At 36.3% G+C, this 18404-nt stretch overlaps 1 protein-coding gene across 6 annotated transcripts in view; it reads left to right on the top strand.

Annotated features, from left to right (window-relative positions):
* Positions 1–18404, top strand: part of GAS2 (growth arrest specific 2) — a 92584-nt gene that overhangs the window by 14078 nt on the left and 60102 nt on the right. For all 6 annotated transcript variants that reach the window (XM_035329097.1, XM_035329094.1, XM_035329095.1 and 3 more), the window contains exon 3: positions 3733–3857. In XM_035329097.1, the coding sequence (XP_035184988.1) occupies positions 3733–3857 (125 nt within the window). The remainder of the gene's footprint in view (positions 1–3732; positions 3858–18404) is intronic.

Here is an 18404-nt window from a genome sequence, read left to right as displayed (position 1 = left end):
CACTGAATAAATTATTTAGCTGAGAGACTTTATAATTTTCTTTAGTATCAACATGCCATTGGGGTTGTTTATGTATTCCATTTCAAGTAAACAATAATGTCAATGCTATCAACGCTATTCCTCTTGCTCTCTGCTATTCTAGGATACACAACAGCCTTCTTGTCAGAAAAGAGGCAGTTTTTTATGTGCATAAAATCACTGGCCATTGTTTTCCTCAAATTTTTGTTGTCTTGGGTATATGAATGCCACACAAGTGGAATGTCAAGAGGAATACTTCTACTGCTGCCTCAGTGCAGTACAAGCTCATTCTCCTACTGATATGTCTCAAAGATGTTTCAGTTTGTAAACTATTATTTTTGTCTTACCGTCCCAATCTTTACTTCAAATAGTTTATCAGCTAGTTATTGGGCTGGAGCCAGTGTCTTGAATGGTAGGGATTCAACTGAGTGTGGAACAACTCAGGGATAGAATAGAAGAACCAACTCGACTTTGATACCTCTGTTTTAGTGTTTGAGTCCCTCCATCTTTTTCTGAAGGTTCTGGTTGTCTGGGGAGGGAGGGGGCAACAGGGAATACTTTACCCAGGGCATGTGCGCAAGAGGCTGAGGATACAGGCTCTTTTCAGTTGTTCTTTCACAGACCTCCCAGTCTGCTTGCATGAGGACCCTGGGGCTGGGTGGCCTTGCAGATAGCTGCCCACAGTTCCCAAGCCATAGCCATTCAGGAAAAAGAGCTTCTTTTTTAAGGGGTATCTGGTCACTCTAGTGTAAGAGAGGGTAAGCAATGCTTGTAAGGTTTGAGAAAGACTTCATATCCCTGTTTTTTTTCATACTTTTAGTGTTGTTTTTTATTATATTTAATGTTATTACCATTCTATAAAAACATTGCAACTGCTTTCTTTTAATTATAGGGGGAGTTATACATTTTTAATGGACTTTAATGTTTTTTCCATACAAATACACAGAGCCGTTTTTTCCTCAGGCTATGAACATTACTCTCATTTGAATCAATACATTTCAACTGTTAAATATGTCAGAGTGTCTGTTTTAGCAAAGAAATGCCACCTCTTGGAGCCATAAAATACAGTGAATTGAAAGCTGACACCTAATATATTTTTCATTGGATACAGATGTTCAATGCAAAACTCATTCTTTCAGCTTTCATAAAAGGGAACAGAACTAAAATACTCCAGCTTAGCATACAGTATGCAGTGACCAAACTGCTAATGCAATTCAGCATTAAAAATAGTGTAAACATATTGTTAAATGTCAGCAGAAGATAGAAGATCTTTTCCAAGTCTGTTTAAAGAGAAGATAGCTTTAAATAGCTTTGTGTCTTTTTGTTTGTTTGTTTGTCTTAAGGCTTGACCAAGTAAAATCTATAAATTGTATCTATAAATTATAGGACAGAATAGATTGGTAGGATGTGATTTCTCTTTTACCCATGAAAGAAGTAATTGTGCATTCCAAAACAAAACTAAAACCTTGCAGAGGTTAAAAATATTTGAAATAGATTTTTTAAAAGAGAAATAGAGTCTCTTTAAAAAAATCCAATACTTCACTAAAAATGAAGCAGTTCCTATAACATAGCAATATTTAAATTTCAGATTTCTATTGGTTTATACCTTTTGCCATAAATGATGATGGCACAAATGGGAAAAAAACAGAGGCAATGAAGATCTTTGAGGTGCCGAAATGCTCAGTGTTTTATTTGTGGCCTATTACAGTTAGAGACCACAGCTTCAGCTGAATTGGAGGCACTGCTAAAATCATATCAGTTATGCATAAGCTACCACTGTGATCCGTGTCTGCAGTGCTGCTACTGCTCTTCTGCCTGGAGAAGTGATTTCCATGTATGGGAGCTATAAAGTGGGCTGTACAGCAGAGACAACTAAGGGAGGGGAGAGGAAAAACAAACAAACAAACAGAACCAGCTTGACATTAAACAGATATTTCTGAGGAATGCATTTGAAAAGGCAGATTTAACTTCAACCAGAAATGTGAGTCTGTTGTTGTATCTGAAAATGAATTGCTGTAAAGATCTTTGTCATAATCTTTATTCTTTACCTGACCAAACTGAAAAGACTAGGCTTTTTTTTTTTTTTTTTTTTTTTTTTTTTTTCCAAAGAATGCTGAAGTATCTAACAGTTTTCAGGCAAGGGCCTAGACAAATAATCTTTCCTTTAGCATTTTTACTAATATTGCTTTATAATACTGCTCTCTTCAATGTTGTAAGTGAACACTGATTATCGGATTACAGTGTACTCACAATATGTTAGAGTATAATACTAGTTTTTGATTATCTATTTCATTTTTAGTTTTGAATATTTGGTTTCCCTTCTCAGTGAAAAAGTATAGAAAAGCTTTACTTCTTTTTAATCTTTTTCATAGTTTTCCTATTTTTTTCTTTTTTTTTTTTTTTTTTTTGGCAAAAACATTGTGAACCATCTCTAAGCAGACTAATGCTTTCAGTTTCCAGACATCTCATGGAAAATAAATTTTCCCACACTGACTGGAAAAGTATAAAACTAATTTGGTCAGGCAGCTGCTTGTCGGTCAAAAATCTGTGGCAAAAAAATCAACCAGCAGTGGGCAGACTTCTACCTACTTTTTAAAAAAAAATAAAAAAAAAAAATCAGTTTTGAGTAGCAGAAGTGGATGTGAATGGGATAGGAAACCAATCATAAGTAGTTATTTGGGATTGCTCTGTAATAGCATATGAAAAGTGAGTTGATAGTATTAGTCCAGTTTCCAAATGACTTAGGAAAATATCACAAAAAAAAACCAACCAAAAACCAAAACAAAACAAAAAAGCACCACCAAAACAAACAAACAAACAAACAAAAAACCTGAGTTCTGTCTTAATGTAAAAGCAAGAATTAGTCCTTGTTTCTCTCGAGGTATTGGTCAAGAATGCTGAACAAGCCAGCTGCTGGTCAAAACAGTGTCCAAAGAGAAGGCAAATTTTTCCAGTACAAATATAACAAGCTTCAACAAGAATTAGAAATAATTTAATTTGAAAATGATGTCATGATGCTAGGATTTTAGTTTGAGGTGGCAAATGATTCCCTTCTCAACTGTCCTGTCCAGCCTTGTCAGAAGGCATGTCTCTACTGCAAGTAGATACATGACATGAAATGTTGTGAAGTTTCTTCTTTTTTTTTTTTTTCTTTTTTTTTTTTAATGATTCTAACATTTCTTCTGAAAAATGTTTTTTCAAAGGGGCTTTTCAGTCATTAGTAGCTGGTCACATTTTTGCAGGATAAAGTCCTGAAGTCCCGTTAAAGAAAACTGTTGTTTCCTTCTTCACACAGTTTGCTGTTTCTGTTGTAAAATAAGCTGCAGTAATAGTGTTAGCAACTCTTACACCATAGCTACCCACATGTACTGGTGTAAACCATCTACCTGCTGCACAGGTAAAAAAGACAGGTGAAAGCACTGGGACTTCTTATGTAAAATGAGGTATGTGATTTCTTATAGGCTGGAGTTATTTTTCTGGTAACATAGCTTCCCCAGAAAAGCATGTTATTTTTGAATAATTTGCTGTATATGTACTGGTGAGATAGTAGTGAGATTATTCAGTAAGTATTGATTGTAATGCAAGTTATTCAGTTAAGCATGTTTTTTCAAGTTGTCAATGTATTTAGAATGTCTTTTTTTTTTTTTTTTTTAATAAGTGCAGTCAATCCTATTGTGCACTTTTTGCCATGCTAACTTTCTGCTTGCTGTTCAGGTAGAGAAATAACAGCAGAAACCTTTATGGAGAAATTGGATAATGGTGCCTTACTTTGTCGGTTAGCTGAGACCCTGCAGGAGAAATTTAAAGAAAACAGCTTTGAGGCAAACAAGCCTGGTAAAGTAAGTGTCATTAAATGTTCTAGCATGTATTATCATTATCTATCTCGACTGTTTTGGTACTGAACTTTTCTGTGCAGTTAAGAGTTGTTATTTATGGAGTTTCTGCAAATGGGCGGAGAGGTAATGGTTGGTAATGTAAAACTGGGGGAAATGAATGCATCCTTGGTAATTACTAAAGTATTTACAAGAGGAAGGTACTCAAAAATGACTTTTAACATGTGGAGAATAAGACATTGAATGGCATCTAGCAGTGTGATATGGTAGCTAATAGAGAAAACGTGATCCTTGTATGTATTTGTGAAGGCTTTATTAAGTAGCCAAGGGAGGTGCCATTTCCTCCATAAACAGCTCTAGGGAGACCGATAATAAAATTCTATAGTTACTTTTGGTGTCTAGAATTTAAAGGTCCTGTGGTGTACTGGAAGTAGTTCAGTCAAGAGCTGCAGAGATAATGTGGAAAACATAAACCTTCAGAAGACAGTGACGAGCTGTGCAAAGATCAGGTTAAGATCTCACTTGGTCACAACCATAGGCTGACTTTATTGGGAGAAATTAAAGAGTGCAGCAAGTGTCTTTCTGAGACAAGTTAGATGAGATAGTTGACACATTAATTCAGTTGTTCTGAAAGTGGTTTTATTTTTTGGAAACAGATACTTCTTTCTTTAAACCTAAAAATGCAAATACATAGCAGGTTTAAAACAAACAAACAAAACAAAAAAACACCCACAACACAACAAGAAAACAAAAAACACCCACAGTAAAAACAGAAAGCAAAAAATGCATCTTCTCTTTTTGATGTTCTCATGACTTGTCTGGAGGAGAAATCCAGGCACACCATAAGTTTTATAAGCAGTTTTGAGAACCGTCAGTGTTGTCAACAGCAGCTGCTTAAGGTTTTTTTTTTTTCTGTTTTGTTTTGTTTTGTTTTGTTTTGTTTCTTCTTCTAGTTTCCAACATTAGAATTGTTGTTGTAGAAAAAAATGTCTACACTAAAGCAGGCTTTTTTTTTTTTTTTTTTTTTTTCTTCTAAATAAAAAGGAGGAGATAGCTGTGAGAAGAAGCGATAAGAAGTAAATCAGAGGGAAGGAAAATTTCTCCCACAAGGACGAAAATACAGCTGGAACTCATATTTCATATTTGACCTGGCAGTCAAGATTTGGCTAGTAGAAATACCTTATGACTTCTGAATTGCTTTTTATAATATGGTCCAGCTTGTCTTCACCCAAGGAGTGGTCTGTTAGCATCACAACAATTCCCAAACTAAGGAAAAAATAAGACAGTATTTTTGGTTGAGTTTAGGAGCTATCTAGGCAGAAAGAGCTTTTTTTTTTTTTTTTTTTCCATCCTTTTTCTTAAAAATAAACAAATGAAGAGGTACTGTTGATAACAAAAGCTACTAAAAGCTTCAGTGAATAACCCAAAGGTAAACTTGGCTGCAGAAAAATGCCCAGCTGGCATGCTAGAAGGTCAATTAAATCCTGAATGGCAAGCCATTTTATTTTCTTTTTTAAGATTGACATCTCTGAAAGCCATGTCCTTTTAATATAAAATTGTCAGGAAAATAATAGATGTAAATTAACCAACAACTACAAAATTCCAGTGAATATCCAGAAACTCAAAATATTCATTTGAAAGATATATTTTGTTTTGTTTTGTTTTCCACCATCAGACCTTTATCTAATGCTGGGTCATTTTGATAGAGCTGCCATTTGGAAAGATAACCCAGAAATGTATCAGCGTTTGGTACATCTGTGTTCTGCCACAGGAAAGAGGTAGTGCTCCACTCTTAGATTAACTTATTCAGCTGACAATATGGCCTTCTTTATATCAAATAGCCGATCCCTTCTTTTTTTGAACTGAAGTTACATTAGAAGCTGTTTAGACATTTGTAATTACGAAGACTTTTGGTCTTCATTATTCGTCAAACTGGTATAACAGGCAATACAACAAAATGGAAAACATGCTCCACTGCTGTTTTCTCAATGTATATTATTTCATATTTAGTCTAGTAAGAATTGAAAGAAATGTCAGCATAATAGCTTTGTGTCATTGTAGGTTATTAGGGAACTACTTATCCTTTCAGATTGCAATTCCCTGTGTAGCAGTCCCAGGCAATACGACTCGTATACATGTTGGAAAATCTGACTTGTGGTGCCAAGTAAATTTATAAGAAGATTATACTGTATGAAATTTAACATAGTAGGAATTCCACAATCCTCCTCTGAATTATTATTGTTATGCTCTCCATTAACAATATATACGGAATTTTGGAAGCATTTGGTCATTTCTCTGTGCACAGGAAAACATAACCATTATGGTCTTTCAACCAGGTGCTTTGCAGCAGATGACTTCACTGGTAGCTGAAGGTTCTATAGAGACAGCCTCTATCAAAATAGATATAATGCTTTTTTATTCATGTATGTAACCTGGAATTGTTTGTTTATTTATTTATTTTAAGAGTAGACTGATAGTAAATAAGTGGCTGCCAGAAGGATCAGTTTGCAGGCAGCACCAGGTTGCAACTGAGTGAGCGAGACAGGATAAGGCTGAAGATAAAGATAATGGGGATGGGGGGAATCTTACAAAGTCCCTCCACAAGCTTGAAGATCTGGTTTGTTTTCATAAGTCAAGTTTTTCCTCATTTATAAGCTACTTCCTAGATGGCAGAGCTCCATAAAATACTTTGGTTTTAGTTTAGTCTCAGAAGAAGATGACATATCCTGTCCTGTTTGGTATATACTGCTGATCAGGAATTTGCTTTTACAGCTCTTTGGAGCTGTCTGGCTAGTTGAGCAGCTACAGCAACATGTGTAAAGATACAATAAAAAACTAATGCTGCATACACTGACTGGCCAGTTGTTTGCCATAATTTCTTAAGTTCAATCTACAGACTGACAGAGGTTAAATCATATTGTCTCTGAATTAATTACTTGTGCAGTAAGTTTTATTCACTGTCAGTATCGCAGTTGGTTTCTTAACATAACTGCATGACTTTCTCTCTCACAAGGGAGGACTAAATGCTCTTCGCCTTTCAGACCCTCCGTAGGTCAGCATCAGCCTTTTGAAGCATGAAATAAATTGGGAAAGCCTAAACCAAAAAGGCTGTGTCTCCCATAATGTTAGGTCTTCCAAATCTGTAAGGAAGAGGCTGATACTGATATAAACCCTTCTTTTTTGTATCGTGTGGAGAAGTTTTGGGATACTGGAAACATTTTCCAAACAGTTAGGGAACTGCTGGTAATGCCACTTGGGAATAAAGCTTTAAGAAACTGAAAAGGAGATTAAGAAGTGTAGAACAGAGAAGTCAAGTCTTCCTTCCTTAAGAGTCATAGGAAGGCAACAGAGATCAAGGGAGTAGCTTTTTGTGAAGAGTGTCTATGTAGGTTAGGATTCTTCAGTGTGGAAAGAAGCGGAATGGGTACACTTGATGGAACCTGCAAAATCACAAAGGGTGTGGCACATGTTCCCAGTTTTTCCTATACAAAACTGACATCTAATGAAGCTGATAGAACCCAAACAAACAAAAAGGGATTCTTGTTTATGAAATGGTTACAAGTGTCTTGCCAATGAATGTTATCCACTCATAATGTTGACCTGGGTTCAGGTAAACACCAAATAAGACCTTAAAAGTCCGAATACACAGAAAACTCATCAAACCCAGGAAGTCCCCATATCATCAAGTAGTTGGGGCCTGAGAAAGTGTTGAGAGGTATCATGTGTTTCCTGTTGTCTTACTCTTTCCTAGGTTGGAAGGTGCCTGCTTAAGGCTGGTCTAGACGAGGTGGGCCTTTGGCTGATCCAGTAGGGTTGCTCTTATATTTTGTGGGTTATCGATTCTGGGGGCTGAACACCTTGCTAGTTGTGCAGGGATCCTTACACAAGGATCATGCTTCACAGAAACCAATTTAAATTAAGTTGTACTTGTAGTTCTATATACACATGGAATAACATTTTGCCTTTAGGACTGAAGCCTTACAGCTAAAAATAGCACCTGAGTCAGGCTCTGCTTGGTATCTATTATCCAGAACAGTTATATGAGATTGAGAGCGTTGGAGTTTGGCAGCCTCTGGTGCCTTTTATGCAGTTTCTGCTCAGCGCCCTCCTGAGCTTAATGTCTTAACAGGTACTTTGGGATGTCACAATAGATACTGAGTGTTTCTGTCACGAGTCTAACTCCCTCACCTCTGGCGTTAGATTAGTTAGTCATACAGTAACAGGCTATTAAAAACACTTCAATTTCTAATGATGAGAAAGGTAACAGTTGTTCATTTGAAATGATGTTAGGTGATAGATTATTTTGCAAATCCCAGAAGATAATGTTCTTCCTTGTTCAGCAGCTAAACCATGCTTCAAAACCTAGTGGTTCAGAAAATGTTGATGTTGTATCTGATCCTTTGCTTCAGACAACTTTTGAGTTTTGAATAGGGAGTGTGGTGTTTGAGTAGTGTGACTGTCATATCTGCTTAGAAAAATAATTCTTTTCAGTTCTTTGGAGATTTTATTGTCATAATAATGTCTTGTGTGCATTTACAAAATTACTTGGAGATGACTGATATCCATCTTAAAAAATGCTGGACACTTAAATGGTAGTAAGTTGATGCAACTACGTGTATTGCTGCTAATGATCTGTGTCTAGAAACTACAGACTTATTATTATAGCAGAGGTTATTCTGTAAAAGTGATTCATGTCACAGGATGCCATTTTTTAATTTTCTCCCATTGGCTTAGATTTCATCTCCATGCTCTCCTGGCAGTCTTTTACTTTTCCTGACAGATAATTACTTTGAGAATCTCACAGCTGTACAAACAAATTTAAAGCATCAAGGCATGTGCACTACACATAGAGCCCACATTTGCTTGGGCTTAGTTTAGTAAACCCATTAATTAAGATTTTAAAATAAACATGGATAAATTGTGTTAATAGTTATCACCATTTTAATAGGCAGGGCATAAGAGTCTGTCCACCATTCTCGAAGCCATACATATATTTATGAATATTCCACTGATAACAATGGTTTTATGGCAAATGAACTAAAACAGTTTGAAGCTGAATCATTCCGTGTCTCAGAGTTCTCAGAGGTTAATCAGATAAATTTCAACTCAAATCTCTCCTAGAAATAATTTGAAAAAACAAATCTGAATCTAAAATTCAACCTCATTTTCAAGAAGCCACCATCTAGATGTGATTTGGCCTATAAAAGAGGTAGAAGTACAGAATAAATCCAGATGCAAATATTCATGATGTCTTAAACTATTTAATTCTATTATGATTTTTTAATTTCATTCTTCCAGTGGGAGCTGAGATTATCCTGGTTTAATGTCATTAAACTGAATGTACGCTGAAAAAAAGATGTTGTGTATAAAACACTAAATTTTGCCCCCATAGGTAAATGTATATTTCCATTGAAACTGTCCGGGAAAGCAGCAATATATTCATGCACATGTTCATGTATTCCTAATGTTAAGAAATTGTGCCCACCTCTTACCCATAGTCCTAGTAACTGAAGTGTATTTTGCAGTGGTTCCACATCCAAAGCTTTCAATTGTGCCAGGAAATATACTTGCATATAGCCAGTATAGCCATGCAGATTTGCCTATGGTGAAATTTTGACCAAGGGAGTTCACTGTATGTGTTTTGAGAGTTCTAATTAAGAGATCTAGCCAGAGATTTGGGGTGAAGATTTCTTGCCCTTAATATCTAATATGGAAGTTGGATCTCAGCTAAGAAACACTTGTTCAGTTACACAACCAAAAACTTAGAGTTTGCTTGAAGTTTTCCAGATGTTTGTGCTTCTAAAGAGAATTGTGTATCTGTGGAAGCAGAGACAGAATCCTGTAAAGCAAAGGACTCTAGAAGGCAGGGAAATGACTTAAGTTCTGTCACTATTAAAAGAAGGGACTAATGGCAAAAGAACAAGATCATAAACTGGAGACCATATTCACTTTCAATTTCAGCTGTAAGCGTATTGTTTGCTCTTGGGAGAATACATTCTGTGCTTTCATTTTCCACATCTGTTACCTGGGAATACTATTCACTGTACATTATTGCTTTGATTTGTGAACACTGTAAAGTGCTCTGAGCTCATCTTGTGCCAAACCGTATTGCTATCCCACTTGCTGAGCTGTGATCAATATTAGGTAGTTTCCATTATGAAAACAAAAATGTTATTTGACTCGGATCATTCACAGGGAACATGGAAAGCTGTGGTTCTGTAAACATTGATAGGAGACATACCTTTGCTTGCAAATCTACTGCCTCAAAGAACTTGCTTTCTGCACTGCAACAAGGCCACAAGAAAATCTAGTAAATGCAATATTTCTGCAGAGGAGAATCTGGTTTAAGATTTGACTGATCTTCTAGTCCATTGAGAGACAGGACTGAATAACAGCTTAAGGTTGCCCTAACAATTTACAAGAACAAAAGATACATATATTCTTGTTTTATCTTTTCAATTATTCTTTTGCATCAAGGGAATTAAGTGAATGGAGAAATTTTCAGAATCATGAAAGCTCATGAGAAGTAGCAAATGACATTTGAATCTCCAAGGAATGCACTGAAATAAGGAAAGAAAAAAAAAGTAAAGGAGGAAATAGAAAAGGAAAGGGGAAGAAAAAAGTGAAACCAGATAACTTTATTTTTCTTCTTGAAGAAGAAAAGATCCTCCCCTAAGGAAGTCTTTCTCTCTTAAAAATATTGAGGTGTTACACAATGAAAATCAGTACATTTATAGCTTTCTTTCATTAGATCTTTCTGAATTATATATTGAGTATTAAACAACATGGCATTTTTGGTTAAGAAGATGACTACCATATTCCTAAACACAATCATATTTGTGCGCTTGCTACGAGAACATTCATAGGAACAGCTGAGAGAATTGCGTCGTGTTTTTTTTTGTTTTTGTTTGTTTGTTTGTTTGTTTTTTAATTTGGAAAGGTTTTAAGTTTTTCCATGCCTGAAGGTGTAATTCAAGTTCAAAGGGAAAGGCTAAGGATAAATATTTTTTTTTTGGGGGGGGGGGGGGCAGTTTTTTCTATCTTTGCTTTGAAGTATCTTCCTCTGAAGCATGTGGATCTTGCTCCTCTTAGACCCTGGATGGCCAAAACTGAAAGTGTGATCTGATCAACACTGCAGACCTTTTTAATGCATACTTCATTTTCTCAAGGTTACCTGTGTCCTGTAGGAGGGATGGACTTGCAGCAAATATGGTATTCTGTAAGCTTGATGCCTCAAGCCTGTCAGCCCACAGTAAAGTCTCCCCAGCTACCACTTAGGCAACTACGTATGTGCTGCATGGCACAGGAAAACATTGCATGGCCATGGCAGGTGTGGTCGTCTCATAGTCCTTGTTCAGGTGCTCTCTGCGAGCTGTAAACCTGACACGTGAGCCAAGAATTGTGTGGATGTGGTCAGGCTATGAACAGATTCTCTGTGGTCTGTGGCAGCAATTTGCTTGTCTGCACACTTGTACTTTCTGGAGACACTTGTTTTCAGCTAAAGCTTGTGGAGCCAATTTCTTATCATACACAGTATAGATATGGTTCTTAGTTATGCGGGAGGGACAAAAATCAAGTACAGCATTGTCTTTTTGTGTATTAATCTTTATAGTGACACCCTGATGTGGCTAGAAGAGGAAAAGAATAATCTTGTGAAATGACTCATGAGTCCTAATCCATCTGGAAGGAATCATTTCCACACGACCGTAAAGCTGTTTGTTAGCGAATTCCTTATACCTTTCTCAGACATGTCAGTAGCTTGCTGAGCTCATGTTCATACACACAACTGGATTGCTACCAGGTTTCTTGCAGATACTGGAAGATTTGCCTGCAAATGGTCATGTGGACAAACCCTATGTGCTTGAGCAAATAATTCTTACAACTCAAGTTTTTCTGCCTGCAGGAGGATTGCATGGTAGCATAGGGTTCTGTTTCTTACCACATCATAACAGGAGATTTTTCTACAAACTTAGAATATTCTGTGGTTATCTGCTTGGCACTTTCCAGGTAAATGTGTTGAAGAGCATAGTGGCTTTTAAGTGCACATTATACACCATGTTGAGGACAGTGCTACGCAACACTGGAAAGAGCTCTGAAGCATCCTGTCTCTTCAGGGTCATTCTTCCTGCTGATGCTCTGTCCTGGGGAAAGAATGGTTTCTTCTCTCATTTAGCTGGAGTGGACATTTAATCACCATGTGAACCGTCCTTGCTCTTCCTGAAGGTGAACCTGAGACAGGGATTCTCTTGCATACCTCTCTCTTGGTGCCTTCCTGAACTTGCAGAATACTCAAAATTTGCATCTTGTGATAACTATGATGGAAAAAGTAGTGCAGATTTAAGAAGCTAATGGCCTCTTAGCTCCTGCTTTGGAAACCATCCTAATGATTCAGACTGCAAATAGGGTCAAGCAGAGAACAGAATTTTGACTTCTAATAATACCATTTAGCTAGAAATCATGTCTCTCTCTCTCTCTCTCTTCTCTCTTTTTTTTTTTTCTTTTTTTTTTTTTTTTCAGGGTTATTTAGTTAACAAAGTTTTTAAATGAAATACCAATACTTAGATTCTTCACAAAATCTCTGCTCAAACTGGATTTTCTTCATAAATTTTTACCGTTACTCCAGCCACAGTATTGGCGGACGTAGTTTTTGGAAGGAAAGTATAAACAGCCATTTTTAGATTTGCTGGATTTTGCTTTGTATGTGAAATGCATTCTATTGTTATTAGTATTTATTTTAATTTTCTAAAATAACCTATAAAAATCTCTGCAACTTTCCAACTGTTATTTTGTGGAGCTTTCTGTATAGACTGTTAGGGAAATGTCTGGAACAGGAGCATAAGATTAAGCGCTTGAATGCACGTTAGCATTTTTTTATTTTATTTTTATTTTTTTTGAGAAAATATAACTTAGGCAAACTGTCTTTGGCTTAATTGTCCATTTCTTCATTTCTGATCAGATTTAGTGTTAGCAGCTTGAAGGAAGTAATAAATGAGTAAGAACTACAGGATTTGATACTAATAGTGAGTCTTGTACTTATAAAAGGAGCAAACATTTCTGAAATGGTGAATATACTGCCACATGTTAAGACTGCAATGCAGGAGGGGAAAAACATTAGTCATTTTCAAGTTTAGAAACCAATTTATAGATATCATAATTATGTTGAATTTGTTTATTTTTATAAGCATGTATTCCCACTTGGGCACGTGTATGTAAATTGGCCCCAAATGCTTCAAGAATAAAGTAAAGCTTTGTTCACAACCTTAGAGAGTGAGTTAAGGCTGGTTTGGAAATTTGGCTGTGTAGATTAACATTCCAACATGTTTTTCAAATCATGGACACTTTTAAATTCTACGCCAGTGTAGAATTCCCAGGGCTCTAGCAGTTTCCTTGTGGTTTCTAATTGGAGAACTTGCAGAAAATCAGTCTTTATCATAAAGGTAAAGACCTAATTTCTCTTTAAAATGAACATGAAGGACCTTGGTCCTCAGCTATGCGTAAAATTCTTTCTCAATGTTTTCAGCATTTGCATAAAAATTGTATTTGTGTTACACATCTGGAAATCCAGAAAGTGAACAGATAAAGCATCTGGAAAAAAAAAAAAAAAAAAAAAAAGTCTTCCTTTAGACTGGGTGATCTTTATCATGGTCTTCCTTGACACTTGGCTTGCGTTAGGTAAAGCACCATTTGGAACTAATCTTACAGAAGGGGCTGGGAAACCTCCCCATGCCCCATCCCCACCTTGCACTTCATAGAATCACAAAGCGTGAGATTGATCGTGGAGAGAAAAGCTGCAGGAAAAGGAAGAAGAAGCATGACTGAATACACAACAGTATACCCAGCATTGTAATAATTACATCTAGGGATTTGAATGACTGGTTACATTTGTTACTCAGACTGCCAGTGTGATATTATCCTCTATAATTCCACAGATCGAATAAATATGTTGGTTGTTTGAACTGCATTACACCACACTCTAAGTGAAAGCATGGAAACATCTTTCAATATGAAAATTTTAAACCTCTAATGTGTTCTGATGGACTTGAGCTATTCAGACGCAAATTTTCTAAGCATTGTCATGACCTTAGCTTGGATTCTTCTGCAATGATTAAGGGGAAAAAGTGACTTTGAAATTTCTGAGACTAAAATACATTGTTTTTGCCAAAATTTAATATTTTTCATATTCAAGAGAATCATCTATGTTTCAAGAATGTGTTATTTGATAAGGGATGGTCATGGGTTAATAAGATGTCTTTTAAAATGTGTCCTGTCAAAGTGCATTCATATTTGACCAAGTTATATTCCACGGAAAAAATTCAGCTTATACATGCAGTTGCAGTTCATTCACAGGCCCTGTTGCATGATAATGAAATAACCACAAACAGCTTGCACAAATGTAGTCCTCCTAAGGTTCCCATTAAATTACATATAAATGAGGGAAATTAAGAAGCTGGGATAGTTTAACTTGGTCAACTATCTGTATGTTAATTCAGCTCTGGCTTTGGTGATTGCAGTGGGGAAAAAAGTTCCAAATAGTCTATCAAACATAAGCTGTAGTTATCTTCTGGAAGAGCAAGTGTAAGTATTGCCCCTTTTTGTTCTCATCAGATAGCTAAGAAGCCTATTATGAAATGCCAATTTAAAAATGTCAATCAAAACATGAATTCTGGAAACCTAAGGTCTAAAGGCAGTGGTCAGAACACTTATTGAATGGTGATGAACTCATGAAGCCAAGGCTTTGCCATGACATACCTTAGTCTCTGCCTTCATTTTTTTATAAAATGTTACTAATCCTTTTTTCCTTTTCTCCTCTTCCCCTTCCTTCCCCCCCTCCCCCCCCTTTCCCCCCCCCCCCCCCCCCTTTTTTTTGGCTATTTAGGTTTCAATCTCTTTCTTTAGGATTTATTTTACAGCATAATAAAAACAAACAATAATGCCCCTTCTGTTTTTGCTTCCAGCCTGCTGGCATTTTCAGAGCATAAACAGAAGTCTTTTAATTTTTGGTGCATATATCCTTGCGGATTGTCAATTAATTCTAAATGATCTCTGAGAAATAATTGAGAAAAGTGAACTTGTCAGTAGGCTTAGGTACATTATAGTTAGATGTCAGGAAACTGTGAAAGTCAATTTATAGACCTCCCCAAGCCATTGGACTCTGGTGACTTAATCCCTGCCTCAATTACACAAATTGAGCAGGCAGGAGCAGGGTCTGACATCTGTTTATGTGAGCTTTTTGTTGTCGGTTTTCACAAGGGTGGTCTCACCCGGTCTTCAAGGGAAGGATTCAGGCTGTTGGTCTCGGTGTGCTATCCAGCCACCCAATAGCCATGCCGTGTATAGGACATGCTGGGAGAAGGCCACCTATTTCCTTCTTTGGTTTCTCTTTCCATTATTATTATTTTTTTTTTTCCAGATAATTCAATTACTGAATAGCTCTTGAATTTTAACAGAGACTTAATTCCATGCAATATTTTACTGAGGGTTTTGCTTTCAATTAGATAGTGCTTTTTCTGGCACGTCATGATTTTGCCTCCATATGTTAAAAAGGAAATGCCCTTTGACTACTCTTTAATCACATCTAATTATTTAACTAATTTTAACTGGTGAATGAAGCTTCTGCCATACTACTTTTTGATATTATTTACATCTAGGTATCTGAGTTAACTGGTGTGTTGTATATGGTTTTAGTCATCCCTTTTATTCTTTGGTTTTCTAAGACACTGCTACACTGCTAGAAGTAGGAGCTGCTGTGCATTTGTTAGATTAGTTTTTCATAACTTTTTTTTTTTTTTTTTTAACCCCATCTTTTTTGGATGTGAATCAGTGTTTTCATCTCTTGCTACGTGAACAGTGAGCTATGTCTTGGACAGAGCTCTTGAAATAACAAAGCCATAAACAAAGTCTTAGCTTTTAAAACTATATTGTTGCTAGAATAAGTTTATTCTTCATCTGTACTCTCTTCTTAAGAAGTTAAAGCTAATGCTACTTGGAAGAAATGAGAGAATATGTTTGACTAACACCATGGCTAAACTTAGGTTGGAATTTATTTTAATGCTGTACTCTATACCTTTATATGAATCCCTAGTAATGTTAATTATTTCTGTTGTGATATCATAAATTGGTTGGGTATTCCAAAGCAATCCCGAATGTTTTCTTAAAATCTAGGATGTGAATAAGGAGTGCTTTTTGGAATTTGATGACCTCTACATTGCTTACATAGGGTAAGGATCTGGTTAACATGCAATATTTAAACTGTCAACTCTTTAAGCTCCTAAGTCTTGAAAATTCCTATGTTAAGTTTTTATTCGTAAATTTTTCCTGTATTTTGACTTTATCTTGTATATTTAGAAGGGCTGGAGGAGGTTGTAAATTTTTTTTCTAAGGTCTTGTTTTTGATGTGGGAGAGGTTTCATTTTCTAATTTCAGGTATGTATTTCTGTATTCCGAGTTACTTGTATCCAGTTTGTGGATTTACTAAGTTATTTTCATTTGTTGGTCCAATGGTTATACTTTGAAGATGTTTTCTACCAGAGTAAATGGGTAGGAAAGGGAAGAAAAAAATACAAAGGGTCCAGCTGAATAGTTACTGAAGGTTGCAGGAATTTATTTAGTTTATTCATCATTCAGTTCATACTTGCCTATACTTCATTGCTATTCACTAGGTCTGAATCTTGGCATTGTAAAGCAGTCTAAGGTAAACTTTCATTGCTGAAGTGAAAGTCTGGGACGCCAATATTGTGAATTATAACGGGATCTGAAATCTTTTAGGTTCAAGTTTCTGAAGAACTAAAAATAGCAACTGAATAAATGACAGGCAACTAGATATATTGTAATGAGGTAAATTGTAGTAGCCCAACAAGAGTAAGGTCTTGTAGCATGAGCTTTGGTTCACTTATGTTCAACAGTACAATAAAGGATAAGGGGAAAAGCAAATTGTATTCACAAAGCAGATTGTGCCAAAACTGTTTTTGCATTCCCTTGTCTAAGAGTTATTTCAGAGTTTAGGGGCAGGAGGGCATTTCTAAGACTAACAGTGCAGAATAAAGGAGGAATTTAAGAAGAAGAAGAGTATCTCTATGGCCAGTAGTAGAGTTAAAGGCAAATTTGTAAGAAGTTATGAAACAGATGTGTGTTGTGATATACTATAATTTCTCTAGGAATTTATTTGTGTGTAACACTATATGGCTACCTGAGATACACCGCTGCAGTCAGGTACTGCACTCTCCATAGCGTATTCCCCCCATTTTGGTTACTGAGGTTCACCAGGTGATAACAATAATTTTTTCCTGTGAGTGCCTCTCTAACTGTAACCCTCTTCCATAACAAACAAAATTGCTAATCTTCTTCCTTGTACCCACGTGGGAGTGACACTTCAAAAAGTTGTGAAATCAAATTCAAAGAGGAGGTATGATTTTGAGTCTTCAAAATATGACTCAAATCTGCTATTAAGAATGTTGTTGTTTTTTAACATGTATTTGTGGACCCTCATTTTGGAAAAACAGTTCAAAAATACATTTTTTTTCCATGTGGTTCCAGAGCATCAGTGTAAAGAGTCCCTTTTGGGTTTCGAAGTGAACCTGACAGCATTTTTCCAGGATTGCGTCATATGTTTCACTCACACTTTCACATCCTGCATTAAACCACATGCATGCACATCAACAAGACAAGATTGTAAAAGGAGTGTAACTGGGGAACTGTTTTCATGATATTTGATAGGAGTAATTGTGGCCACTGCTGTTTCAAAGCAACCGTGGTTATACTATACTATGTCAACAAAAGTCACTTTTGCCATATGGAAAGCTAATTACTTCAGAATGATCTGCTAGAAAGCACTTTTGAGATATTCAGGCCATTTATACAAATCGGCAAAGAATACTTATGCACTTCCTAAATAAGAGCTTTCACATGTTATAGGTTGAATGTTACAGTGAGAGTTTTGGAAATATTGAAAAAGTAGACTTCTATTTGAAAGGTGGGAGGCAAATTTATTAGGTGATAAGAAAATGAAGCATTTCTCTATGATTTCAATGATCAACCAGATTGTGCTGTTGTTGAACACAACGGAGGTTTTTGCTGTTCTATTCAGCAGGACCCTAATGCTGTGGGAAATGGGATGAAATATAGAATGCTCTATGGTAGTGAGATCATGCAATGCCAGGGTGTCTGTGTAGTATTTATTTCAGAAATGACTGCTAGTTGTGTGCGTGTGTTTTTTTGTTTGTTTGTTTGTGCATTTTTCCCCTTCAATAATGTAGCTTTTTCCCTTCTGTAGTCAGTACCAGTACATGTTTTGGTTTTGCATTTGGGCATTTTTCACTTCTGAGTTGTTTAGAGCAACTGTTAATCAGATATGTATCTGTTACTATGAAACTAAAGAATATCCCAATTTTGTTAGGTATGATAGAGATGTGCCTAGACCCTTATTATTCACTGTCAGTAGCAATAACTACAAAATAGCAATAACTGCCAGCTCTCCTGGCAGTCTCCTTGGCTTCAGCTGCTTTTGTTCTGCTGAGGCCATCTGCCCCAGGGAGCAGCCTGCTCTCTGGGGGCAGT

The sequence above is a fragment of the Oxyura jamaicensis genome, chromosome 5, assembly GCF_011077185.1.
Source record: "Oxyura jamaicensis isolate SHBP4307 breed ruddy duck chromosome 5, BPBGC_Ojam_1.0, whole genome shotgun sequence".
Classification (NCBI taxonomy): domain Eukaryota; kingdom Metazoa; phylum Chordata; class Aves; order Anseriformes; family Anatidae; genus Oxyura; species Oxyura jamaicensis.
Note: the sequence above shows the minus strand (reverse complement) of the source record. Positions and strands in the feature narration are given on the sequence as shown.